General features: G+C 54.7%; 1 protein-coding gene across 2 annotated transcripts; it reads left to right on the top strand.

Moving 5' to 3' along the window:
• MRC2 (mannose receptor C-type 2) lies at positions 1–27375 on the top strand. 2 transcript variants are annotated; one of them, XM_068212312.1, is made up of 29 exons: positions 1–162; positions 10932–11330; positions 11606–11779; positions 11970–12134; positions 12307–12420; positions 13119–13262; positions 13764–13952; positions 14700–14854; positions 15127–15234; positions 17569–17684; positions 17822–17970; positions 18087–18304; positions 18525–18667; positions 19078–19180; positions 19269–19407; positions 19657–19692; positions 20192–20352; positions 20681–20748; positions 21004–21104; positions 21201–21346; positions 21758–21872; positions 21953–22116; positions 22329–22437; positions 22888–23126; positions 23214–23382; positions 23556–23705; positions 23982–24101; positions 24581–24769; positions 26042–27375. In XM_068212312.1, the coding sequence occupies exons 1-29, from the start codon at positions 48–50 to the stop codon at positions 26278–26280; spliced, it is 4437 nt and encodes a 1478-aa protein (XP_068068413.1). In that variant the 5' UTR covers positions 1–47; the 3' UTR covers positions 26281–27375. The 2 variants fall into 2 exon arrangements, with proteins under 2 accessions (XP_068068413.1, XP_068068414.1); XM_068212313.1 differs by lacking the exon at positions 26042–27375 and adding an exon at positions 25165–25776 and having other exon boundaries at positions 24581–24760.

Genomic DNA, 27375 nt, shown 5'->3' with positions numbered 1-27375 from the left:
GGCAGGAGGGGCCCGAGCGGAGCGAAGCGGAGCGGGCAGCGCCGGGAATGGGGCGCGGCTCAGCGGGACCGCGGTCCGTCTGCTCCCCGCTGTGCTCCCCCCTCCGCGGCCCCCTCTGCTGTCTCCTCGGGCTCCAGCTGGTGCTCGGCGCTGCGCACCCAGGTGGGACCGCGCTCACCCTCCCTCGACTTTCCCGAGTTTTCTTATCGGGGGGGAAAGGGGGGGCGAGGAGCCAAACCACGTCGAGGAGCCAGACCAGGGCTGGGGGATCCCCCCGCTCCGACCGGGCTCCTCCGGGGAGGTGGCGGTGGGACTCCTGCGGCGGCGCGCAGGGCGGGGGGGGCCGCCTCTCTCTAACGTGGATCACATCGCTGTGGCTTATTTCCTCGCGGAGTGTTTTATTTGCTTTTACTACGGTTTGTTTTACTCCATCCTTGTCCGATCGTGGTGCCTTCCGCCGCGTTTTCTTTTCTCCAGTTTGGTCGCGTCGTGTTTTCTTCCCGTTCCGCCGCGTTTTCACTCCCTTTTATCACTCCTCAGTTTAACTCCCCGCGCCGAGCGGCCACGCAGCGCCGGCCGAAGCCAGCGGAAACGCTTCCGCGGCCGCGGGGGGGCCAGGGGGGCTCCTGGGCCGGGGGCGGCCGCCGGCCCGCTGCGCTCCGCAGCCCCGCTCCGGCTCTTTGTCTTTCCGGGGGGGCAGTTCGCGGAGCGGGAGGTCGGGAAGGGGGCGAGGGGGTTTGGTGGAGCTTGCTGCCCTCTCCCATCCTGATCCACTCCCCTCTCCCGACGTGTTAATCTTACGAAAAGTGCCCTCCAGAATCGGGGCCCGAATGAGTATTTGCAAACTTTTTTTTTTTTTTCTTCCCTAGTAACTCTTCACAATAAAGTCAATGGGTTGTATTTTATCTTGTTTTAACCTTCTGAAGGCAACATGAGCCAGACACTTGAGGTTCCTCTGCATGGCCCCTGAAATTGCCGTTTGAGACTCTTTTCATCCCAGGACAGTCTAGCCTAGAACTAAGTAACTGCTTTTGGGGCTTCCTTGAATTATTTTGGCTCTATTGAGAAAATGTTAAGATTTGAAAAGAAAGCAAAATTGGCTATTTTGCCTGAAAATAACAACTGTAATTCTCTGGCCTATTTTGTCAGAGCACATTCAACAAATCCAAAGCAGATTTGGAAGAGGCAGCATAGGAACACACTGATCCCCTCCCCCATCTCCCCTTGCCCCCCCAGAGCTTTCCCCTCTCCCCTCAGTCTCACAGTGCCTGGGGCTGAGCTGCCTCACTCAAGGGGCAAGCGTGGGGTCATGGACATGATGAGAGTGGACAGCAATCCCATGCCAAGCAAGGGGTCGGTTCTGGCTTCAGAGGAGAAACTGCTTGGCTGGGAGATGGAGAAAGTAGGAGGCAATGGGAAAGCAGACCCCTGTACCCTGGGGCATTTGGAAGAGCGGTCAGGGTTTGCTGCTGTTTGTTGGACATCTCATCTGGACTTTACACAGCTGAATTCCTGTTAGACCTCCCCATAATTTACATGAGGGCTGTGAATTCATCCTTCTGTGGGCTTTTAGGGAGTTATGTCATTTCAGGAAGGTTTTGCTACCTTGACCAGCTGATTCTGGCTGTTTCATCCCAAAAAATGTCAGTAGGATCCAAGTCTGGCAATTCCGAGGACAGAGGCACCTCTATCCTGGCCATGGAGCGGGAGCAATGGCAGCTGACCTCATGCTGGGCCTGGGCAAGGAACAAGGCAGCTTTCAGCGGCCACCAGCCCTCTGGGCTGTGTTGCTCAGGCCTTGCTGGTGCTGAGCACCCTCAGCTCTTTCTCCTCCCCATCCACACTTCCAGCTGCTCCTGCCCTGCATCAGTCCTGTTTCGGACCTGGTGGATGAAGAGGGCAGAGGATGGCACCAGTGGAGGTGTCACATCCAGGATCCCTCAGCACCAGGCTGGATTGCAGCTCAGCAGTTTGGGATCAGGGTGGAGTAATCCGAAGCATTCCTTGTTCCCAAGGACACTTCCAGTGAGGACCAGCCCAGCAGACAAGCATTGATTCCCCTGGGGATCTCTTGCTTCTTTGAGAGGTTTGTGCCAAACCCTCAACTCCAGGACAGCCAGAAAGGTGGAGCTCTGCTCCAAGAGCCTCCTGCTCTTGGCAGGAGGTTTGGGGCTCCTTGGTGGAATATCTCCTTCAGTTCACCCATCTGTGCAGCGTCGTGTGGACACCCACATACCTTCTCAGGAAAACAGAGGCAGCAGCTTCCATCCTGCCATGGCTGCAGGCAGGACAAGGTCCTTACCTCAATGCCAGGACTTGGTGCTGGATCGACTTCCCACCTGTTGAGTGCTCAGTGTAGGTCCTGCCATGTCAGCTGTGGGGCAGGAGAGAACGCAAAAGGGACCTGGAAAGAATTTACAGCCTGTAGAGCAAATAGAGCAGCCATTACATTAATCTACTCCCCATTTTCCCCTTCCTAATGGAAATAGCTTGTTGCATGGCAAATGCAGCCCCAATAAGTTATATCTTGATCTTCTTCAGACTGTTTGGGAGCAGGAAAAGGGGTCAGAAGTGTTAGCTTTGCTGCTGGAGCCTGGCAGGGCACAAGGGACAGTGGAGACTTCACCTCCCCACCATCTGCAGCCACAGCAGCCACTAGGACGTGGCAGCAAGAGTGAAAAGAGATTTAATTTAATCTTCCATGCAAAACTGTTCAACTGCAAATCTGTCCCCTTCCCCTAAAGCCACCCAGCTGGTGTGGAGACCCCTGGAGGTTTCCCATGGGGAGGTGCTCCTTGCCAGCATGTGCAAAGGCATTTTCAGGCATTGAGGTCTTGGTGATGGTTAAAGCCACGTTGCAGATTTTTCTCTCTGGTTTCATTTTCTCTCTGGCTGGATTTTGCATCTTTCCCCGCAGGCAGAGGCACTCTTCTTAAGTATTACTTCCTTAAGTGTTTTACAGAGAAACATTTTGCCCCAAAATCAAAGCAAATGTGTGCTGAGGGTATTATCATCCTTCTATACTAAATAATTTTTTCCAGATGATAAATCCATCACAAGAGGCTCTGGTCCCATTGCCTCAGTGGGTGCTTGGAGCAGGGAAGGGAAGGCTTTGGTCCAGCTCTGCCAGAGTTCCCAGTGTTACACACTAGATTATCATGCCCTGCTCAGCTCCATGAATGTGGCTGGATCTTGGGTGAGAGGGGGAGTGGTAGCTGCCCTCCCACCCACTCCAGCCCAGCCTCAGCCAGCATTTCCTGGAGGGTTGTTTAAGCAATTTGTAAAATTTGGTTCTTCACGTGCAGTGAGAAGTACTTTAATTAAACTGAACTGTGCACAGCTCAAAGAGCATCAACATTTTTCTCATTCCTAAGATTGCTTGGAGCCCAAAAGAGACCCACACAGATGCTCTTGTTCTTAAAGAGCCCATCTGTAGTTTCTTAAGGATTAGAAAATGATTAGTGGATTGACTTGCAAATTCCTGGGAGTGCTCTTTTGTCTGGGAGCAAAGGTTTGGTGGTTTCAGGGGGTACAAAGTATTTTCCAATATAATTTCCATCCCACTGCTCAGTCCTGCTCTGCACTTCGTGATGTCGTAATAGGGATGCATATGGGATTTTCCATGTAAAACAGCCTTTTTTGCAGGATGGTGCATAGGTGGAATGGACAGATTGAGTTTTTCCCATTCCTCCATCTGAATCCTGAGGCTCTGTAGTAAAGGCCCCATTAACCCAGTAATGCCTGATCTGGAAGTGCTGGGCATGAGGCAGACAAAGGGCAGCCGGTGGGAAGTTTCATGGTAAATATAATTTTAATTTTAAAAATATAAATATATATGTGGGACATCAGAGGCTGCCCCTGGTAGTGTGAATGTTCTTGGGTTTGGTGAATAGGGGTGTCCCTGTCCAGAGACAGTGACACCACTGCTCAGGGAAGTAACATTAGGAGTGGTACTGGAAGAACAAGGGAGGAAATATCTATGGATCTTTCATCATTCTGGGGGGAGTTTCTTTAGTAGCTTTGAAAAATTTGATAAGTCCTCAGCCAACTGTGCTGGAAGCACCTTGTCTATGAGGACATGTCAGGGCTGTCCTGCACGTCACATCACACCACTGGCCAGGTTGCTGTCCAGGGGGTCTGGGGTGATGGTGGGTGAGGGAATGGGGATAGTCAAAGGATCTGGGGCCAGAGCAGTGCTCAGGGGTGAGTGTTTGGCCACTGTGTCCTGGGAGAGTGCCTTTGCCTCTCCCACTGTGTTCTTGGTGAGTCCGTTGCACTCCTCCATCCTGGCTGGAGCCCATTCAATGGATGGTGCTGCCTTCATCTCCCTATGTGCCTTGGGAGTCAGAACCTCTGGACGAATGCAGTTGCTGCAGGGCTGGAGCCTGGGCCAAGTCTAGGGAGAAATTGGGAAAAATTTCCATCCTTCTATCCTTTGCTGGGTACCAGAGGGCAGACTCTGGGGCTCTTGTCTCCCTTGTGGCCACTGCTGTGGTGAGTCCCTTGGGCTGTCAAGGGACAAGCATCCCTTCTGGAATGCATTCATTCATCTGTGACCCAGGCAGGTTGCTGGGAGAATGGGCTTCTTAGTGTCTGGAGAGAGGCTGAGGTGAAGTATGTGGCCTCTTTCCAAAACCTTTATGAGACAGCAGGAGTGAGCAGGGTGGTAGGTAGCCATCATTGCTGCAGCCAAGTAAGGAGCTCATCTCACACAGCTCCCACCATATAAACAGCAACAAGTGCACATCCAGCTTCTCAATACCCCCAACCAGGCTGTCAGAAGCTTCACTTTCTTTTTTGTAGCAAGAGGTCCTTAACTCCCTGAGGTCTGTTTTTAAAGCAAAACAACAACCACCCTCTTTTATTCTGGAGCTTGGCTTGGAGCACCTAGAGCTGCTTCTGGCAAGTCTGGCCTCAGGCAAGCCTCAGGGTTGTGCTCTGCTGGTGAGTCTGCGGGATGTTGGGCATCATTTCTCATTTGCTGTAAACCTCTAGTTTAGGAGTGCCAGGGGTGGGGGCTGTGTCTCCTCTCAGCTCTGGAGCAGATGGGACTGGTGCCTTTCCTGAGCCAGATGTGTCCCAGGCCTGCTGGAACCGCTGCATTTCCTTCCCTTTTATTTTTTTTTAGTTTGAAGTTCCTCTCTAAGGAGTTGCATGGAGTTACCGATTCCAAAAGCAGCTGGTGGGGAGGTAGAGCCGTGATGTCCCTCCCACAGGCTGGGAATGCTCTTGTGTCATGTGATTGCTGGCAGCAGGGATGCTCTAGCTCTCCTGTTGGGAGCTCCCATGGACACAGCTGATGCTTTTTATTACTGTTTCCCATTCCCAGCCTGCAGAAGGATGCACAAGCTCCTTCCTTTGCCCAAATATTGGTGTTCTTCATGGCAGTGGCTATGCTTTTTGCTCTTCTTCACACCAAGACAAGTAAGGATGGCATCAGGCATGCCTGGGCTGACTGCTGGAGCTGGGCTTTACTGGGAACTTCTCTCAAGGAAGGGGATTTTCCTCCAGAGGAATAATTTGTCCAGTAATATGAAATTCAAGATGGAGTTGTGACTTTTCTGTGAACCTACTGTATCCCTCAGCAGAACTGACTGGACATGGTCAGGGGGCAGTCCTGGGGTCCTGCCCTCCCAAATGTCGCTGAAAGGTGAATTGTCGGGCTGGTCTCTCCCCATTTCAGCAGTTGCCTCTCTTCCTCAGGGCTGTGAAAGCTGGGCCCAGCTAAGGCTCTGTCAGGTGAAACTCTCCTGTGTTCCATGAGCAATGATTTTTGGTTCTTTGTGGAGTCCCAAAATGGCTTGGGTTGAAAGGGTCCTTGAAGACCATCTCCTTCCACCCTCTGCCATGGGCAGGGACACCTTCCACTAGTATGGGCTGCTTCAAGCCTCATCCAGCTGGACCTTGGACATTCCCAGGGGTGGGACAGCCACAGATTCTCTGGGCAACCTGTGCCAGGGCCACTCCACCCTCACAGGGAAGAATTTCTTCCTAATGTGCCATCTAACCCTGCCTTCCTCTAGCTTAAAGCCACTGTCCTGTCACTCCAGGCCATTGTCCAAAGTCCCTGCCCAGCTTTCTTAGAGCCCCTTTAGGCGCTGGAAGGGCCCTTTAGACCCTTTAAGGTCTCCCTGGAAACTTCTCTTCTCCAGGCTGAACATCCCCAGCTCTCCCAGCCTGTCTGCATTTTTTGTCATATTTTTCTATTTTTCTATGGGTTGTGGTTTTTTTTTTTTTTTTTTTTTTTTTGGTTTGTTTTTTTTTTTTTTTTATTCCAAGGGAATTTTTCTTCTCTGCTGCTAATCTTTTCCCCAGACTTGGTACATGCCCACATCCCCACCATGTTTATTGTGAATGAGTTCCCACTTCCTGCAGTTTTTCACTCATCGGTGCCATGTGGGTTTCAGAGCCACTGCTCAGCCTTGGGCTGCAAAAATGGGCTGAAAAGATGGTGGTTTGGAGTAGGTGGCTTGAGGCTGCTGTGCCCTGTTTGCTGGCAGGTGAGACACATTACGTGAGGAAGTTCAGGCTGAAACAGGGATTCCTTTCTGCACCTTGTGAGTGAAGGGTGGGTTTCTTGCTGCAGGACGTTACAGGTAAAACCTTTCCTAGGCTCACAAGTCCAAATGAAGGTGTTAGTTAGCACAGGGGGCTGCAGCCCCAGCGGGAGCTCGTGAGTCTCCGAGTGCCAGTGGAGCCCTGTTTGCTGGCATGGCTGGGGCACCTTGTGGACTTCAAGGCTTTGCTGCCTTTACCGGCTGGTTTGGAGCAAATCATATCCATCATGTGTCTGCAGCACAGGAACCACTGAGAGAGAGATCCATCCCTGTGGCTCAAGGTGTGTTCAGCCTCCTGCACAAGCAACTTGGAGCTGTGTTTTTTGGGACATCCCACATAAAGGGGAACCTTGAGTGAGAACAAGGGCAGGGAGCACCTTTCCCAGGGCAGCTGCAGGGCAGGGCTGAGTTCCAGAGGTTTGCAAGGGGCTCTGGCATCACACGGTGCCATGATCACCCTCACAGAGGAGCCAAAGAGGTGGCAGGGGCTGGCAGGGATGTGGTATCAGAGCGTTGCAGCGCCGACATTTTGGGGACAGCATTTGCTTTCAGTTGTAACTGAAGCCAGAGCCCTGGAGCTGCTCCAGTCCAGGATAACTGGGGCCAGGGTCCTTTCTTGAATTTGCTCCCTGCTGGTGATAGGAGGGTGACAAATGTAATGCAGCAGGGATGCTCTGGGTGTTGTGGGTGGCTGAGCTGGAATGTGCTTGGGGCTGGGTGATGCCAAGGATGCCCATCCATGCTGTGCTGCAGGGCTTTCTCTGCTCACTGTCCTTGTGGCCTCTCTCATCCAGTGCTGCCCACAGTCCCCATAATTGCTGAAAGTTTGTGAAGTTTTCCATATTTGCTTGGGGGTGGTAAAGCTGTTGTGGGAAGGATTGAGCTGAGTTCCTTCAGTTCAGGCTTCCTGGTGGCCAAGAACTTGTTTTTTTGGAGTAAGAAAAAGAACCTTGAGCCAGCACAGGGTGTATAAGCTCTCTTGAGAGCTGCCTCAAAAAAGATGGTTGCTTCTCTGTCTCTGCAGTGTTCAGCCACCAGTGCCGTGACCAGTTTCTCCTCTGGTGCTCAGTCATGAGCACCCAGTATTTCCCACATAGGTGAGAAGAGTGTTTCTGCTGGCAGAGCCAGTGTCGTGCTTTCAGTCCCAGTTCCCCCTGTCCCCACCATCACACTGCCTTGTAGCACCAGATGCTTTCCGTGATCCCACCAGTAGGCTGAAGGCAGCATCCCAGTGGCTGCATGGCTGGAGCAAGAGACCATCCTTGATAGAAGTGTGTGGGATTTTACTTTGCTTTCACAAGTCCTTCACAGAGGAGGAGGACCAGGATGTGATGGGTCAGAGCTGCTCCAAGCTGGCCCTGCTCAAAAGAGGGAGGAGGCAGGAGGGAGAGACGGAGCATGCCAATACCAGCCCTGGTTTAATTTTGGTGATTACAGGCAGAGCATCCAGCAGGATTGTGTTTTCCAGTGCTCTTTGTCTTGTGCCAGAGGACATCTCTTTGGGAAGGATCTGTAGGTGTTGCTGTGGGCGGGTTTGCATAACTGGGGAGCGTGTGTGATTTCAGGTCCACAGGTGGGTACCAAAACCTGAGGAATGTCTCTGAAAGGAGTCAGCCATAGCTGTGTCATGGCTACTGAGGGCAGTGCAGGAGAGCAGGCCCTGGAAGGGACGGGAGCATTCCCAGTCCCTTTGGGATGCTCCCCTGGAGCCACGTCCTGCAAGGATTGGGTTTGCTCTGAAGAATACCAGCTTGGGAAAAGGGATTAATTGATCCAAACTTGCCTCCTCCCACCCAACTACACATCTATTCTGGGGTCAGGAATGCTGAATGCTCCTTTCAGTGCCCAGGAGCTTATCCAAGCACCACTGCCAATGTCATGGACACCATGGACCCAATCAACCCCAAATTCCATAGAAATAAGGGAATGAAAGTTGTATTTTTGATGAAACACAGATTTGCTGCTTTGTGTTGAGCTGATGCGGGTTGTCCTCCCAGCTCCTCCCCAGCAGTGCACAGCAAGTGGTTTTGCTGGAAGAGCTGGTGGGGGTGCCAAGGCTGAGCTGGTGCTGGAGCTTTCCCATTCCTCCACAGCCCAACAGACACTGGGGACATACACTGTGTGGCCTCCCCTGGCCTTCTTTGAGCCAAGGGGCTGAGCTGCTTGCAGCATGCAGGGGCTGCCCAAATCCCGTAGCCTCTAATTTCCTATCTCCAGCTCTTCTCTTTTTAGAGTAAAATGGTATTTTGTGCTTCTCTGGCCCTGGGCCTGCCCCCTCCAGTCTGGATGGCTTCCTTGAACATGGTGCCACTGCAGGAGCACTGGTGAGTGTGGCCCTTGCATGGTGCTGCCAGCCCCAGTGTGGCACTGAGCACCCTTACACCAATTCCTGAGCTGCTCCAGGGCTTTTCCAACCTGATACTAATTTTTTCTTGCAAGACAGGGTGTCCTGTTGCTGATGCTCCCTGTGGTGATGCTCATGGTAGAGCAGCTTTTTCTGTTCTAAGGAGCAAAGCACTGGTGTTTGGCTCCTTGCAGAGGAGCCATTGTGGCATCAGGCTGTGCCCCAGGGAGGCCTCATCCTGCTCCAGTGGGTCGCAGCATTGATGCTCCATCACCCAAACCTGCTTAAAGACCCCCATAACCCTGGTGCTGGAGGGGTTTCACTGCCCTCACTGTAGGTGGGAAGGGGAAAGCAATGGGCTGGGTGTGGCATGGGTGGTGCTGGCATGGGGAGAAGGTTTTGGTGGGAGATGAGTTGGTCTCCCACTGTCCAGGTTGGGATCAGGCCAGTTCCAGCTGGAGAAACACCAGCACCAGCTTAAGGAGCCTGACCTTCAGCCAGCCAGAATCAGCCCTGTCTAGATTTTTGCTTATTTTCTCACTTGTCATGATTTAAAAAATACTTTCAGTAAAATGAAATGCTTCCCTTAAATAAAGCCCTGCAAACAAGCTTCACTTTTGTTTATTTGACATCATCAAATAAATGTTATCTGGGCTGGGGAAGGGGCCTCTGTCATAATTTCGGACCCAGAGCTGGGTCGATGCTGGAACTCCAGAGAAATGGGGATGTCTTGTCTTCCTCCACTGATTTTTCTCTTTCATACACAGGGCAGAGAAGTTCTGTGAGCCAAGATGTTTGTTGCTTCAGTGTGCAGGAGCTGGGGCACAGTGAGGTTGTGGGGAAATAGGAAATGAAAACCTTTTCAGCCCAAAAAATTGATACAATGGCAACAAACCAAAGCAAACCAAAGTTAATGTAGTGGAGCCCGTGAGTTCACTTGGACTTCTGGTGAATGTTTGTGGTGGAAAAAAATGGGATGTGTTATAACAAAGAACAGCAAAAGTGGTGGTGTTGATGTGGTGCTTTGGGAAGATTCTTGCTGGGGTGTTGGGGTGAGAAGAGACAGTGACAAGCCCTGAGGTGGCTTTTTAGCTTAGAAACATTAATTTGAAGAAATAAAGTGTCTTTTAAACATGACACATCAGCTGGAGCAGCATGTCCCAGCATAATGTCTGGGATTTTCTGGTTTATGCAGTTTTGGGATAAAGTCACATGGTGGAGTGGCCTCCAGTGATGCTGGGGGTCAGGGAATTTCCTTGAGGAAGCATAGTTGGCCCGTGGCAGCAGGCAGGACTGTGGGATGTGTGTGGAGTTAGGGTTGATCTTGGCCTGTCTTCCCTCATCGGCTGCACGTCTATCTGCCATCAGCGATTCCCCTCACTTGGCTTCCTCCTTCCAGTGCCTGGGCTGGGATTACAAAGGGTCCTGACATGACATTTTGTATTTGCTAGGGCTGGGGCTGCGCAGACGTTTTCCTTCACAGGATGGGAGACTTTGCCCAGCAGTTCCTGTTTGCTCCACAGTTTTTAGCAGGTCCCTAAACATGCATAACAGTGATGGATGCGCTATTTTCCTGCTCTGTTTTTCTCTGCCTGGAGCAGATGGCTGGTGCCAAAGCCATTGGCTTCTCCAGCACTGGCATCATTGCAATGCCTGGGAATGCTGCAGCTAAGCGCTGCCCATGGGAGGGCAGCTTTGAACAGCTCTATTGGTGCAGTTAGAGTGGGCGAGCACTTTGCGCTGGCTCCGATGCCCGAGAGCCACCCTTGGTGATGCCACACTGGATACAGACACCCACCTATGTCACTCCGCCCAGAGCCCACCAGCAGGAATGGGCACCAGGACAAACCCTGAGTCAGTGCTGAAGGGAAGTGGTGGCCCCCAGTGTTCTGAGTGCTGTGCCCAGGGATGCATGCCAAAACTTGCTTTGCACAGAGCCAGGATGTCCTGTTAGGACTCAGGGCCATGCATGGCACATACTGAATCTCACCCAGTGATGCTTTCACCCTTTCCATTTGTTCTCTCCCCAGACTCCAAAGTCTTTCTCATCTACAACACGGGCACGCAGGGCTGCCTGGAGACCAAGGACTCGCTGGTGCGACTGGCCAAGGGCTGCAACGCCAGTACCCCAGCCCAGCAGTGGAAATGGGTCTCGCGAAATCGCCTCTTCAATGTGGGGGCCATGCAGTGCCTGGGAGTATCATGGCATGGGGCCAATGCCACAGTAGGGCTGCACCTCCTGGCCACTTATGAGTGCGACCGTGAGTCAGTCAACATGCGCTGGAGCTGCCGTGGGCTCGGGGAGCAGCTCTCGCAGCATCTAGGTGCCCGCCTGGGCAATTCCTCCCTGGACAGGGGGGACCAGGTGCATGGCTCACAGTGGAGGACGTATGGCACCGAGGAGGATCTGTGCTCCATGCCCTACTCTGGTAACGCCTCATTGGGCATTAGTGTTGTCCTGTAACCCAAACCAACCCCAAAATATGAGCTGAGGCGGTGGTGCCGCAGCAATTGGGTCCTGACTGGGAATCTCAGTCTTAGCTTGTTGGGGCTACAGAACCAGGCAGGATCAGGGTGATGGGGAGTGGGAAGCCTCTGGGAACCCCACAGCCCCCCACACTGCGCCAGCCTGCACTCTTCACCCCAAATCTCCCTCCAGCCCCCACAGACACATCCTCAAGCAAGGGCTCCTCTTTTCCCTCAGAGATTTACACCATCCAGGGCAACTCTCATGGGAAGCCCTGCACCATCCCCTTCAAGTACGACAACCAGTGGTTTCATGAGTGCACCAGCACAGGACGGGAGGACGGGCACCTCTGGTGTGCCACCACCCAGGACTATGGCAAGGACGAGCGGTGGGGCTTCTGCCCCATAAAGAGTAAGTAGGGGGACACATCCCATGGGAAAAAGCAAAAACCCCATGCCAATCCCTCTTGGGGACTTCCAGGCTTCTCGTCTCCCCCTGCAAGCAGTCTGCAGCGCTATAGCAGCATGTTATTGAGGTTTATTGGGTTATTGGGGATTTTTTTTGTGTCTGTGTTGGGTGCTTACCCTGCTCATTGCCACAGGCAATGACTGTGAGACCTTTTGGGACAAGGACCACCTCACAAACAGCTGCTACCAGTTCAACTTCCAGTCAACACTGTCATGGCAGGAAGCCTGGAATAGCTGTGAGCAGCAAGGGGCCAACCTGCTGAGCATCACAGAGATCCATGAGCAGACCTACATCAATGGTGAGATTCTGGCAGCCCTATCTGTGCAGTCCTCATCTGGGGCAGAGCTGATGCACTGTGGCCATTGCCACTGCCAGTTTGCTCTGCCTGCTCCAGGTTTGAGGGGTGATAAGCTGGGGACTGAGCTGGGCATGGGGAACTGATTCTGCCCCTCTGCCTGTGTTGGCTCCAGGTCTGTTGACTGGGTACAGCTCCACGCTCTGGATTGGCCTGAATGACCTGGACATCAATGGAGGCTGGCAGTGGTCAGACAACTCACCCCTCAAGTACCTCAACTGGGAGAATGGTGAGACAGGGGAGGTTGTAGTGGTGATGGGGCTTGAGAAACACCGTACAACCACTAGAGGTGGCCCCATGGCAAGGGAGGTGGCCTGGGCTGTTGCAGGGTATCCCCTTGATGCATGGGGACAGAGAGCCCCAGAGGCCTGTATAACAGCCTGGGACATGTGTGGAGCTGGAGCAGGGACACAGGGTGTTAAGGGGGAATTGGCCCTCTGCAAATACTCGTTGACCCTGTAGATAACGTGGATTGACATTCCTTGTTTGGCGGGTTGCTGCATCCCTGCTTAGTGCTGGAGTGTGGCTGAGGAATGGTCCCCAGCTGCAGATACCCATCCCTAACCCTGGGGTACTCAGAGGGAAGATGGCCCATTGGTCATGCTTGGTGCCATCACCCAAAGGCACTTGAGGGAAAACAGTGATACCCTTGGAGTATGTTTGAGGACAGGTGGGAGAAGTTCAGGTCTGGTATTTTGACCCCCTGACTGCTATTGATATTTCCAGGTAAAACAGTGACCCTTTGGGTTCTTGTGCGTTGAGGCACTATAAATAATCCTGGGTATATTGGGGTCATGTCTTCATTATGCAAAATAACAAAATAAAAGGGGTTTTAATGGTGTTGAAGCTGGGAAAGCTGCATTGGTGGCTCTGTCCTGGCTCCTCCTTATCCCCAGTAGCCTGTCCCCTCCTTATCCCACTCTCCAGACCAGCCTGACAATCCCAGTGAGGAGAACTGCGGGGTGATTCGCACCGAGTCATCCGGGGGATGGCAGAACCGTGACTGTGGCATCGCCCTCCCCTATGTCTGCAAGAAGAAGCCCAATGCCACGGCTGACCCCTTCCTGACAGGTGAGCAAGGGATGGCCAGCAGTGGGAATGGGCAGCTCTGTAACCCATCTGCGTGTGCTCCCATCTCAGCATGGTCAGGGGATGCTGCCCATATAGGTACTCAGCTTGTTGGTGTCCTAGTGTGCAGAGCGGGGCTTCAGCTCCTTAAATTTAGGAAAAGTCATCCCCAAGAAACATTTCCAAGAAGTGCTTGGTGCCATTCCAGGTTGGGTGGTAAGGGAGGGATGGAGAGCAGCCGGTCCCCGTAGTTCCCAGGGGAAGGGATGCTCTCTGTGCTGCTCTGCCCTCATTCCTCTGCAGACAGAAGGGATTTTGTTTTGTCCCTGGAGCTCTGAAGCCACCATTCCCACATCTTGCACTGCTTATTATATTTTGGCTGTGGCTTTCCCACTGTGCTTTGGCTTTGTCTGCTGAGCACCCGTAGTACTGTGGTCCTTTCCCTGCCAAGGAGAGGACTGGATAACTGGGCAGGAGCCCTCAGGCTGCCTTGTGTCCTGACAGACTCGTGGTCGGAGGTGAAGGTGGACTGCGAGCCCAGCTGGCAGCCCTTCCAGTCCAACTGCTACCGTCTGGTAGGAGAGAAGAAGAGCTGGCAGGAGGCAAAGAAGACCTGCCTGCGGAGCGGGGGTGATCTGGTCAGCATCCACACCCTCTCTGAGCTGGAATTTGTCACCAAGGAGATCAAGCAAGGTAAGAGGAGCTTGCTGTGTCAGCAGCCCTTTTCCTGTCTTATGGGGTCCATGGAAAAATCCCTGGATGTGCTGGAAGCTGCAGAGTTGACTTTGTGCTTGTGCAGGGAGCAGAAGTCCCAGGCTGGGAGGTGCTGTGTTCCTTGGAGGAGCCCATAATCTGGATGCATTCTCTGTGCAGCAAATGTAAAAGCTGTTCCCAGAGCCTGCAGTGCTGAGTCAAAACTACACAGCTGCAGCTGGGAATGGTGCTAGTCCCAGCTAGTTAATGTAGGAAAAGATGGGGAAAAAAATCCTGCTGGACTTGCTGGAGGAGGCCAGCAAGGAGGTATAGGAGAGTGGAGGAAGGAGAGGAAATTCTGCTGCCCCCAGGCTGGGAGCAGACTGGGATGTGCTGGAAAGGAATGGTTGAAAACCAGTAGTTCACTGGACCTGAGCCTGCAGACCTGGACTTTTACTCCCATACTGCTAGCCCCTCTCTGAAAGCTGCAGGCAAATGTCCCTGTGTTTCCCACTCTGGGGATCCATGTCCTTGTATTTCCCACTCCGGGGATCTGTCCTTGCAGGCAAGAGCTGCCCTGCTCTCTCCTGCCCACTGGCACAAGGAGATCAGCGCTGAGCCCTGAGTGGGTTTTGGCAGGTGCTGATGCAGAGACCAGTTCCATCACGAGAGCTGAGGTCATGGGGGGTTCTGCACAGGGTCAGCCAGGAGGAGGGAACTTCACTCCCTCCCTTCCTGTCTTGGCAGATGTGGAGGAGCTCTGGATTGGCCTAAATGACCTCAAGCTGCAAATGAACTTCGAGTGGTCAGATGGGACACCTGTGAGGTTCACGTACTGGCACCCCTTCGAGCCCAACAACTTCCGTGACAGCCTGGAGGACTGTGTTACCATCTGGGGACCAGTGAGAACCTGGAGGGGATGGGGGTTTATCCTGCACCTCTGCAGGGAGCACCGCAGCATCCTCATTGCTGAGGAAGGCATTCCTCAGGGAGTGTCTCCAGCTGGGTTTAACTTAGCTCATCTGAGCCACTGGGATGGGAGGAATCCATCTCATCATCCTTGGGGATTAGTGTAGGGAAGGAAAGTCTTTGGATCCAAGGTAGGAGTGAAGGGGCTGGGACATTCCCCAGGCTGTCAGATGGCCTCATTGCCACTCTTCTTCCCACCCTGCAGGAAGGGAGGTGGAATGACAGCCCCTGCAACCAGACGCTGCCATCCATCTGCAAAAAGCCTGGTCGGGTGAGCCAGGAGAAGGAGGAGGATGACCACGGATGCCGAAAGGTGAGGGGCACCTGGGGCAGCAGTGGTTCTGGCTGCTCCATGGCTCTGCATGGTGCTCGAGGCTTCAAGGGGACCTTTCCCTAAAACCATTTTGGGGAGCCTCGATGAGCAGCACCCAGAGCAGCTGGTCTGTGCCTGAGAACTGCTGAGCTGGAGCACTCTGGGGCTGCTGAGCCCCTTGCTGCCGTGGTGGAGGAGTCCATGGGAAGAAATTGGACACAAAACACATGCATCTGGGCACATTGTCCAAGACTCTCCCCATCAGGCAGCCTTGGCTGCCAGCAGGAACGTTCATTTTATCCCCCCTTGCCTCTCTTTGTGCCAAAACACACGAGCACGTGGGAGCCTGGCAGGATGGAGGTGGCTGCCAGCCCTATGCCTTGACATGATGGCAGGTTGCCTCCTCCAGGCAGGGCATGGGCATTTTGGGGACACCGAACCAGCAGATTCTCACTCAGCCCGTGCCCTGCCTCGGTTTCCCGAGCTGTCGCATGAGGCTGAAGCCAGCCTGTTCCCACACTTGCTGGGAAGTGGCTTTTGTGGTTCTCTGCAAAGCCTCCAAGCACTGAGTCTGGCAGCACTGTGGCTCTTGAACCTCTCCCAGCCTTTCAGAGCTGGCCAGCATGCTTGTGCCCTGACTAGCAAGCAGCCACTCCAGGCCAGCTCCCAGAGGTGCTGCTGGGCTCCTCCCATGTCCTTGCCCCATTTCTATCAGCTGCTTGGCTCTGTCAGAGCTCAGGGGAGCACAGCAGCCAGGAGAGCTGCCATGCAGAGCCAGATTTGAGTGCTGCCAGACGTAGCTGGAAGAGCCCTCATGTCCACAGGTGCTGGGGATGAGACACTCAGTTGCAAAGTTCTGCTACCACGCATCTGTGTCCCCAAAGCAGTCCTGAGGACTCCCTGTTCAGATTTAACTCCCTCCTGGCTCTCCAGCCACAGTCTTATCCTGGCCATGGGTGCCCAGCAGAGATGCACTGGGAAATAAATTGTGATGGATGAATAAATCAATGAACAAATGCAAGGGACAAATGAACCAAGAACCATCCTTCCTCTACTTCCTCATTCTCAATGAGGACTTTTGCCACCCAGAGGCAGAAGCTGGTGGAGAGGAGGCACATCTTGCTCAGGCATTTGGTCCTATCCACTCCAGCCACTGTGCTGATTTTTCATGGTGGCCTTGCTGCTTTTCCCCCCATATAAAAATCTCCTTTATTTCAGAACAGCCTTAAAAAGGATGCAATGAAGTTTAGAGGTTTGGGCAACAGGAAAGGCAGATCAGGAGAGGGATGTAGGGGCACACTGGGATTGGAAGCTGGAAGCACTTGGGGTTGGGGATCCAGCCAAGAAAGGAGGCCTGTCCTGGTCCTCTTCTAGATCACAGGGACTTGCTGTGGTGCTCAGTGTGTGGGAGTGCAGTCTTGGGGCATTAGGGGTGCTGAGGCCGTTGCTGGTTGGGGACCCATCTGGGGAGATTGCACTGTCCCAGGACAGGCCTCCTTTCTTGGCTGCTCAGTTGCATCCATGCTGTTCCAGAGGGACCCAGCTTATGGGTCTGTACCCAGATTTGCCAGCTTTGGAGAAAGGCTGTAGGAGCAGGACCTTGGGGAAAAAACTGGGATTTGTGGTTGTTTTCATTTCCCAAAGCTGCTTCCCTGCTTCCTTCCCCACTGTGCTGATGACACTGCATATGGCATGTGCCCCTACTGTCCTTCCAATGCCTGGGGGACCCAGGAGTAGAACCCTAGTGATGCTTCCCCTTCCAGGGAGTCCCTGAGACTGGGGCCACTTGGCTCCTTGGCTGAGTCACTTCACCCTTGTGAACGGTGTGTGTCCCCTCTTGCAGATGAGCCCCCATGTCCCTCCCCACTCAGCCACCACTGCTGCCAGCCCCAGGGCCACCCTGCTCCCTGCTCTGGCAGAAAACAGACACTATTGTGTCTCCAACCCTGGAGAGACTCCAACATCAACAAGGCAGGGGATTAAAACTGGCTGCCGTGGTACTCGCCTAGGACTCAGTCCTGTGGTGTAAAGAGGAGGATTGTGTTCCCCTGCCTGTGCCCCAGCCGGGGCTGAACTCTGGCAGGGAGAGCTGTTTCCCCAGCTTTGAAGCTGCCAGGGTGTCTGTATTTTCCCTGTAGCCATGTCCTCTGGGGCCAGGGGCTTGTTGAAGCTCCAAGCTGAGTGGGATCAATCTGGGGCAGCTGGGGGCAGGAGACCTCCCAGGAGAAGGCTGAAGTGGTGGTGGGGAACTTGGGATGTTGCTCTTATGCCCTGGGATTGCTCTGGGGAGGTCCAGGTGGACAGTGGTGGATGTTCCCTGTTACCCGTCCCCAGGGCTGGAAGTGGCACAGCCCATCCTGCTTCTGGCTGGGCGAGGACCGTGTCCCCTACAGTGACGCCCGCAAGACGTGTTCTGACTACAGCTCTACGCTGGTTACCATCACCAACAGGTCAGTGCCATGCCAGTGGTGGTGGGTTTGACCCAAAATGAGCCCTTCAAGGTGGGGAGTGACTTCCAAGGGCTGGAGCATCATGGGCAGCTCAGTGTCTCAGCTCGCTACATCGCCCACTCTCACTGTCCCTCCAGGTTCGAGCAGGCATATGTGAGCAGCCTCATTTATGGCTGGGATGGGGAGTATTTTTGGACAGCTCTGCAGGACATCAATGAGACAGGCGCGTTCCGCTGGCTGAGCGGTGATGAGGTGATGTACACTCACTGGAACCGCAACCAGCCCGGTAAGGGATGGGGATGGGATGAGGACTTACCTTTCATGCAGGGCGGGGCTGGCACTGCCCCTCAGCACAGTCCAACTCTAAGGCTGGCATCTTCCCATCTCTCCTGAGTGCTCCAGGTTACAACAAGGGTGGCTGCGTGGCCCTGGCCACTGGCAGCTCCATGGGGCTGTGGGAGGTGAAGAACTGCAGCACCTTCAAGGCCAGGTACATCTGTCGGCAGAACCTGGGCACCCCAGTCAATCCTGAACTGCCCGGTCCTTTCCCCACGCCCAGCCTCACTGCCACCTGCCCCCCAGGATGGAGCTCCGACCCCAAACTTCGTCACTGCTACAAGGTGAAGGGGGGTTGGACAAGTTGGTGTGGGGATGGACGTGCCTCCCCAGTGCAGGGGAGTGAAGGGGCACATTTTGGTGCTTGCAAGAGGCACTCCACAATCCTGGCTGGGGCTGGACAGCAGCACTGTGCCCTGGGACATGGCTGCCTGCAGGTGGGAACAGGATTCTACTCCTGTTCTGCTGCTGAAGCCCCCATGCTCTGGGTTCTTCCTTTCCCAGGTGTTCAACTTTGAAAAGCTGCAAGAGAAGAAGACGTGGATCACTGCACAGGAATTCTGCCGGGAGCTGGGAGCCCAGCTGCTCAGCCTAGGAAGTTACGAGGAGGAGCATTTTGTCACCAACACCCTTAACAAGATTTTTGGGTGAGAGGCTGGGGGCATCAGTGTGTGTCCCACTGCTGGTGTGTGCTTGCCACAAGCCCACAGCCCTCATGGTGGTCTAGCACATGTGGATGGATGGATGGATGGATGGATGGATGGATGGATCTCTCTGAGCACAGACTGATGTACAGAAGGTGCATCAGTTGGTGTGGTTGATGTGGGAGATGTGCAGGAAGTTCAGTGTAATTGGGGATGGAGCTTGGGTTTAAAGCAGCTCCAGTCCTGAGATGGCATGCCTATTATCCCAGTTCCTATCTTCAGGTGTGTGGGGATGGCAGGCTTTGAAAACAAACAGAAAAAGCCTTGATTATAAATATATATACGTATATAAGTATAAACCCCTGTGATTTGAAGGGGGTTGTGTACTCACCTGTCCCCCTGGGTCCCCATAGGGAGTCAGAACCAGAGCTCCATGAGCAGCACTGGTTTTGGATCGGCCTGAACCGGCGGGACCCTGCTGGGGACCAGAGCTGGAGGTGGAGCGATGGGCTGGGGGTGAGTCCAGGGGGCATTTGAGTTGTGGGAGGGACAAATCTGGTGCTGGTGGAAAGGACCAACACTGCCCATGTCTCTCAACCCCTAGTTTTTCTACCACAACTTCGACCGCAGTAACTATGATGACGATGACATCCGGAGCTGTGCAGTGCTGGATCTGGCCTCTCTGCAGTGGATGCCGATGCAGTGTGAAGCCCAGCTGGACTGGATTTGCAAACTGCCTAAAGGTACTGGCAAAGGGGTCCCCAAACCCATCAGCTGTGACTGACCTGCAGGAGCATGGGCTGTGGGGTGGTTGAATCCTTGGGAGGAAGGAGGGTGATTCCTAATTCAGGGACTGGGAGAGGTGCTGTCACTTCTGGGGGAATTTAGGAGGGGCATCCTGCCACTGTAGCCTATGGATGGTTTGCAGAAAAGCATCTATGGGAGCATCCCAGCCTACACACCACTGACAACTTCCCTTGCCCTTTCTCCAGGTGCCGATGTGAAGGAGCCGAAGATCACAACCCAAGGTCTGTTAGCCACAGCCTTTTGACATGGTCGCAGAATATTCTGAGTTGGACAGGACCCACAAGGACCATTGAGTCCAGCTCCTGGCCCTGTACCCTAGCAATCTCACCCTGCCCTTGAGAGTGTTGTCCAAATGCTCTTTGAGCTCTGGCAGCCTTGGAGCCATAGTTACTGCTCTGGGGAGCCTGTTCAGTGCCTGACCACCCTCTGGGGGAAGAACCTTTTCCTGATATCCAACCTCAGCCTCTCCTGGCTCAACTTCAGGTCATGCATAGACCACCTGATGTCTTCAGTGGGTGTCTGCTGCAGTGTTATTAAGAGGAGGATGGATCCTGGGCAGGGTTGTGGGAGGGAGGGGAACCCAGGCATTCTGCTGCAGCTCCATTGCAGGAAAGGGACAGAAGCAAAGCAGCCCAACAGGCAGGGAACCTTGGTGCCCTGCAGGGAGGGGTACCATGGCAGGGGTGTCAGCCTCAGTGTGACACTGGTCTCTGCCTGCAGGCAGCAAAGAGTGGGTGAAGTACCAGGAGGCCGAGTACAAGTTCTTTGAACACCACTCAACATGGCTGCAGGCACAGCGCATCTGCAGCTGGTTTCAGGCTGAGCTGACGTCAGTGCACAGCAATGCCGAGCTGCACTTCCTGGGCCAGAACCTGAAGAAGGTACCAAGGAGACAGGAACTTCCAAGGGCACCAGTGGCTGTGGGCTCTGCTGCCTTGTGGGCTGCTCTTCCTTGTCTTCCTTCACCCTTTTCTGGAGGGACCATATTTGGGGGTGCTGGGCTTTGCTGGGATCATGATGGATTTATGTGGTGGCTGGTCCTGATGCCTGGGGGCCTGGGAGGGGCGGTTTGGGGCTTAGCAAAGTGATGTTTTTTGCCTTGATTTTTGCAAGCTGGGGAAAGCTTTCTGATCCCCATGGCAGCCTCAGTTGCTCCCAAAGACCCTCCAGTCTCTGAAGGGAACTGATATGTCTTCTCTGGGCGTGCAGTTCTCCAGGGGCCAGGAGCAGCACTGGTGGATTGGGCTGCACACCTACGAGAACGACGGGAGGTTCAAGTAAGTCACAGACATCTACTGTATCCCTGGACGTCCCTACACTACAGTCTCCATCACATCCCTACACCACTGCACACTACTGCCTGCACGTCTCAGAGTGCTATGACTCAGCAGTTGCATCTCAGGGGTCTCATCCTGGGGTGCTGGGCTGGAGATTCCTCATCCAAGAGAGCAGTGGTGGGAAATGCTCTGAGTTAGGGCATTCAAGCGGTCCCATTCACTAAGTCACTGCTCATCCTCCTGATGCTGTTCCAGGTGGTCTGATGGGTCCCTCCTCAACTTTGTCTCTTGGGCACCAGGCAAGCCTCGGCCCATCAGCAAGGACAGGAAGTGTGTGTACATGACAGCCAGCCGAGGTGAGGGCAGGGCAGGGCTCCACATGGGGCTCTGAGGGGCTGGGGCACTGGTTCCGGTGCAGAGGGGCATCATGCCCAGCCTGTCCCTCCCTGCAGAGGACTGGGGGGACCAGAAGTGCATGACGGCACTGCCTTATATCTGCAAGCGAAGCAACGGGACAGCTGTGAAGCCTTCCCTCTCTCCAGTACCTGCTGCCAGAAGTGGGGGCTGTCCCCAAGGCTGGCTGCCCTTCCTCAGCAAGGTACCGCTGGAGGGAGAGGGGACAGCAGGATGGGAGAGGGGATGGAAGGATGGAGAGGTGATGGCTACTTCCTGGTCTTCCGCCAGCCCTGCGGAGGCACAGAGGGGGTGGCTGCAAAATGGCAGGATGGAGATGCCTGCACATGTTTTGTGAGGAGTGGTGGGGGATGCATTTACAGGGATGCTGGGAGACATGCTGTGGGATGGGGAAAGTGAGGTGTGTGCACAGGTTTTCCAGGAGAGATGTGGAAGGGCCAGAGGGGTTGGAGGGTGGCATGCATGAGGGTGTTAAGGGGAGAAGGACCATTGGGGCAGAATGGGGCTGGAGAGGGTGGCTGAGCAGGGAGGGTGCAGAGCTCAGCGTTGGGGTCAGCTGCACCTCCTGGCCCATCCTGTGCCCCTGCCTGTGCAGTGTTTCAGCTTCAATGGCCACAACAAAGGCGAGATAGTGAAGTGGCCAGAAGCGAAGCAGGTGTGCGAGAGCCAGGGCGCCATCCTGGCCACCATTGCCAGCCCCCTGGAGCAGGGTAGGTCTCCTCTGCCCCATCACCCCACCAGGGTTCTACCTGCCAGGGGTGGTCCTCAGCATTTCACCTGTCACTTGCAGCCTTCATCACATCCATGCTGCCCAACATCTCCTTTGACCTCTGGATTGGTCTGCACGATATCCAGGGGGAGTTCCAGTGGGTGGAGGGGGAACCGCTGCAGCACGTGAGCTGGGCACCTGGAGAGCCCTCAGGCTACAGCTCCTCCAGCCCCAATGACAAGCCGGTGAGGGAGATTCCCCATAGCACCCCCATGCCCCAGGAAGGTCTCAGTGCCAGGCCTAGCCTTGGAAAAGGAAAGATTTAGTGGGCTGGGGTGGCTCTCCAAGGGCAGTGCAGTATGCAGCCCTGCAGGGTGGGGGTTTCTGGCATGGGAATCTCTGTGGTGTAGGACAACAGTGCTACGGGAAGTGCTGACCTTGTGGTTTGGCTGTGCAGGCCAACTGTGTTGTGGTGTGGCATGGCTCACCCCCCCTCTTCACGGGACGCTGGGATGACCGGAGCTGCCTGGAGGAGAAACATGGCTATGTCTGCCAGCGGAGCATAGGTAGGAGGGGGATGACGGGACAGCTCCAGCTCTCTTGGCTGGGGATGTGCCACTGCCACCCTGGTGCCCTATGCTTTGGTGGGACTGGGGAGCTTGGGGCAATGGATCTAGCTTGGGGAGACAGACTTAACTTGGGCAGGTGGGTCCCTGGTCCCAGCCTTTTGTGGGACAGCCCAAAACCAGTGTGCACCAGCCTGGCTTGGTGTGTCCCCACAGGGATGTGCGTCCTGGTGGACAGCTCCTAGGTGAGGATGGTGATAAGGTATCACTGCTTGTCATTCCTGGGGACATCCCTCTGCCCTCCCCAGTTGCACCAGGATGTCGCCAGGTGCAACCAGCACAATACTGCCAGGGACAGCCTGGCCTGGGTAGGGATGGACAAAAGACTGACCCACCTGGGATGCGGGAATGTCCTCCGTGCCCCCTGACTGTGTCTCTTTGCTCCTCCAGACCCGGACCTGAGCCCTGCGCAGGCACCATTCCCCCCTTCTCCTACCGGCACCCTCTTTTACCACAACAGCACTTACCGCATCCTGCAGAAACCCCTCAGGTGGCACGAGGCACTGCTGCTCTGTGAGACCCTCAATGCCACCCTGGCCACCATCCCCAACCCCTACAGCCAGGCCTTCCTCACGCAGGCCGTCAGCAGCTTGCAGGCTCCGCTCTGGATTGGGTTGGCCAATGATGAGGTGAGGGAAGGGGGCAGGCACCTGGGACATGGGTCCCCTGAGGGATCACAGCAGCCTCCCAGGCACCTCCTCCCTTTGGTGTTCCAGGGAGGCCGGAGCTACTCTTGGCTGACAGAGGAGAATCTCATCTACACTAACTGGCAGGACGGGGAGCCCCAGCAGATCACTGGCTGCTCCTACATGGACACAGACGGGAGCTGGCGCACAGCTGGCTGTGACACCAAGCTGCAGGGGGGCATCTGCCAGCTCCAAACAGGTGCTGGCCAGGGGGCCTGGGGTAGTCTGGGTGGGGTGTGACCAAGGGCTGTAGACGACATCTCACCAGGGACCTTCTGGAGCATGTCTTTGTGGGTCTGGGTGCACTAGTGTGCTCTGGGACCCCAACATCCTGTGCTCCGCCACACATTTAATGTACCATATGCTTCCCAGATCACCCCCGCATGCACAAGTGGACCTACAGTGGCAGCTGTCCCAAATCGCTGGAGGACTCGTCCTGGATCCCCTTCCGGGACCACTGCTACACCTTCCACATGGAGATCACTCTTGGGCAGAAGGATGCTATGAAGAGGTGCCAGAAAGGTATGAGGGAGCTGGGGTGGTAAAGGAGGGTGATGCATCCTTGTAAATGGAAGGGAGTGGAATCCCCAGGATGTCTGTGGGTGCAGCAGAGCCCCCTTGTCCCTGTGCCCCTGTCCAGCCTTGATCAGCCATCGTCTCCTTGCTGTTCGGTGTTAGGGTTCTGCAATCATCATGTGGTTCACGGGTGGGTCCTGAACTTTGTTCTGTTGTGCACTGCTGCGCCCTAACTCAATCCTCTTAGTTCTGGGCTCCTCCATGACAGTCTTCCCTCTGCAGTTGGTGGCACAGTGTTGTCCATCCAGGATGAGATGGAGAACGTCTTTGTGTGGGAGCATCTTCAGGCGTACGAGGGCCTTTCCAAGGGGGCCTGGCTGGGCATGACCTTCAACCCCAAAGGTACAAAGGAAGGAATGAGGTTTGAGATAGGCACCTCCATGAATTCCCACCAAGTCTGTGGTGAGCAGAGGAAGCCCTTGGTGGTGGCACCAGTGAGGAGGGCTCATACCATAGTGTGACCAGGTGCACCAGTGTCTCAGGCTGTGCTGGACATATTGTGTGTGTCCTCCTCTGACTTGGTGGGATAGGAAACCCAAAGCCTTCTTCAAGGCACTGGAGCCTGCAGATTCAGGAAGGTGTGCTGTAGCCCCTGGTCCACCCCATGACACCTCCCCACCATAGAATCACAGAATCACGGGGTGGTTTGGGTTGGAAGAGACTTTAAGGCCAATCCAGTCCCACCTCTTGCCATGGGCAGGGCCACCTTCCACTAGACCAGGTTTCTCAGAGCCCTGTCACACTTCCTTGTACTTTCTGAACTGGGGCAAAGGTGGGGTGTCCTCTTCAGCCTCCTCAAGCCTAATTTTCCCATTTCCCAGGTGGCACCTTGGTTTGGCATGACAACAGTGCCGTGAACTACTCCAACTGGGGCCAGCATGACACGGGGCCCAGCATGCTTAGCCAGAACAGCTGCTACTGGATCCAGAGCAGCAATGGCGTGTGGCGTCTAGGCTCCTGCACAAACGTAACCATGGGGGTCATTTGCAAGATCCCCCGAGGTAGGGCCCCTCTGCTGCCCGAGGCTTCTGAGCTGATGTAGGGTGAGCTGGGGGTCTGGGCAGGGGGGTGCATGGTAGAACTGTCACAGTGGCAGCACCAACTACATGTTTTGGGTAATTCCAGTGCAGGGGCTTGTATGGGTTGGTGTTGGGGTCTACAAGTCTCCACTGGGCTCAGTGATGGGCTGTGCATGTCTCATTGGCTGTGTCAGCTCCTTGGGGTAGGATGAGGCCGGTGGGACAGTGGTAGAGCAGAGCCAGAGGACCACCCCAGCTATTCGTCACCTGTTGCCCATGTGGTGCAGCACTGGGAGCAGCGCAGGGTGTGGGTCCAGAGGTGCTGGTTGTGGGAAGATGGGAGGGTGTCGTGGCTATGCACTCACCTGTCTCTGTTGCCATTGCAGTGGAGGAGAGCATCTTTTCCAGGGCAGGTGAGTAGCACCATCAGTCTGGGCATAGTTCTGGGACTAGAAACCAGGACTGGGAGCCTGTGCCACAGCTCGACTTGTGTAAATAATGAAAGGAATGGGGTTTATGGGTGAGGAATGCCATTCCCAAGTGACTTTGGCCTTGACTTAGGACTCCTCAGCAGCAGGAGCCATCCTTTCATGAAGGTGTGTGTCTGCCCAGCCACTTTGCCAGACTCTCCTTCCAGTGCCCACACTGCCTGGTCAGTCAGGGAGATGGCCAGCATGTCTGCTGGTAGGATCCCAAAGATCCATCCCAGGCAGCTGCTAAATGTTCATACACATCACAAAAGACCCAAGGAGTCTGCCCAGCTCCAGGAGGTCTGTGGGGAGCAAGATGTCCACAAAACACCAAAGCAGATTGGCAGAGTCGCAGAATATGTTGAGTTGGAAGGGACCCACCAGGATCAAGGATCGAGTCCAATTCTTTAAGTGAATGACCCATATGGAAATCAAATCCACAACCTTGGTGTTATTAGCATCATGCTCAACCAACTGAGCTAATCTCATTCCAGTCCTGTCCTGCTCTGACCCACCACAGGGGAAACAGGCTCCCCAAGGCAGTGGTCGGCCCCAAGACTGCCAGAGCTCAGGAAGTGTTTGGTCAGCGCTCTTAGGCATAGAGTGGGATTCTTGGGGTGTCGTGTGCAGGTTCAGGAGTTGGACTTGGTGGCCTTTGTGGGTTCCGTCCAACTCAGGACATTCTATGATTAAATGACCCTGCCCAGAAACATGAGTCTGGCTGGAGCCCCACCAGTCCCAGCCTCTCCTGCAAGCTGAGGAGGGAACAGGAGCCGTCTGTCTGCCTCTCAACAGCCTTTCCTCCCTGCAGCTCTGCCAGAGAACACAACAGCCATCACAGTGGTTGTGCTGTCGACACTGGCACTGTGCACCGTGCTGGGGGTCGTTGTCTTCCTGTACAAGCGCCGACAGAGCACAGAGCGCGGCGCCTTTGAGAGCGCTCGCTACAGTCGCACCACCTCCAACCCCAGTGAATCTGCCGAGAAGAACATCCTGGTGTCGGACATGGAGATGAATGAGCAGCAAGACTAATGGCAGAGGGGACGCTGGGGATGGGGATCTGGGGAGGGGGGAGGATGGAGAGCATCACACACACTATCCCAATGGTGCACAGGACAGGGGTGGCAGCAGGACTGGTGTGGCAGGGCAGGGAGAGGAGCTGGGGTCAGGGTTGCGGTCCAGCCAGGTGGGCAAGAGGAGGGAGCCAGGGTCCCTCCTGCCCCGCATGTCACTGCCGTCACCTCTGGGCTTGTCCCCAGCTGCTGGGATTTTGCCTGCAGTAGCTGTGGTGGCAGTTTCAGGGCTAAAAAGTTTTGAAAGAAGTTGCTGCACAAGTTTGAGAGCTTTCCAGCAGCATGAGCAGGCTCCAAGACACCTTTGCCTTGGGAGAAGGCAAGCACAGGGATTCAGGGCCCTGCAGCAGGCTCTTCTCCCAGGAGCCAAGCTGGTGTCCATGAAGACATCCTCCCAGGCAAGAGGTCTCCAAAGCCAATCTACCTCCCCTCTGTGTGCAGCAGCAAGGGCCCTGCCAGCTCCCAGCCCCACCACTGTGCTGCTCCTTCCCTCTCTTCAGCCTCATCCCCACCTCCAGCAGAAAGCAGCAGAGACACTGTTGCAGTGATCCCAGCGTGGAGCCCCACAGGATCAGTGATGGAATCCTCTCTTCCTTAGCACATTCCTAGGGCTGTGTACACCCCCAGTGATGCTGTGGCAGCTTCCCTGTTCTGTAAGCCAGAGCTTGTCCCATTTTCTTTGATATGTGTGTCCCCCAAATAACTGCACAGGAGAGCACCACAGCAAACTGCTGGCCAAGCCACTCTGGTGGGAGCACCCTCAGCACCCCAGACCCCCACAGGAGGAGTTGGGTGCCAAGGCAGAAGATGCTGCCAGAGATCTGGGACCACTCTCTGTGCCTTGCCAAGCAGGGATGGCGTGGGGATGGGGTCACTTGCCACTGGTGCCTTGTTGGGCCCAGAGGGCTGAGGATCAGTGCTGTAGGGTGGGGAGGATTTGGAAGTTTTGGTGGTTGTTTTGAAGTTGGTGGTTTGTTGTTTTTTTAAGGAAATTATGGTAGCTTTTGTTGCTATACTGTACTGAGTGTGTGCTGAATATATGTTTTTTCACACA

This window comes from Anomalospiza imberbis, chromosome 22 (genome assembly GCF_031753505.1).
Source record: "Anomalospiza imberbis isolate Cuckoo-Finch-1a 21T00152 chromosome 22, ASM3175350v1, whole genome shotgun sequence".
NCBI lineage: Eukaryota > Metazoa > Chordata > Aves > Passeriformes > Viduidae > Anomalospiza > Anomalospiza imberbis.
The sequence above is the reverse complement of the archived record's forward strand: the minus strand, read 5'-3'. Positions and strand labels throughout refer to the sequence as shown.

What these genes read in the sequence shown, in the direction of transcription:
- MRC2 (XM_068212312.1), top strand. Translation starts at nt 48, where the DNA reads ATGGGGCGCGGCTCAGCGGGACCGCGGTCCGTCTGCTCCCCGCTGTGC. An exon ending in GTGTTACCATCTGGGGACCA is followed by an intron (nt 14,855 to 15,126) that starts GTGAGAACCTGG and finishes CCCACCCTGCAG; the next exon opens with GAAGGGAGGTGGAATGACAG. An exon ending in GGTGGAGCGATGGGCTGGGG is followed by an intron (nt 19,181 to 19,268) that starts GTGAGTCCAGGG and finishes CTCAACCCCTAG; the next exon opens with TTTTTCTACCACAACTTCGA.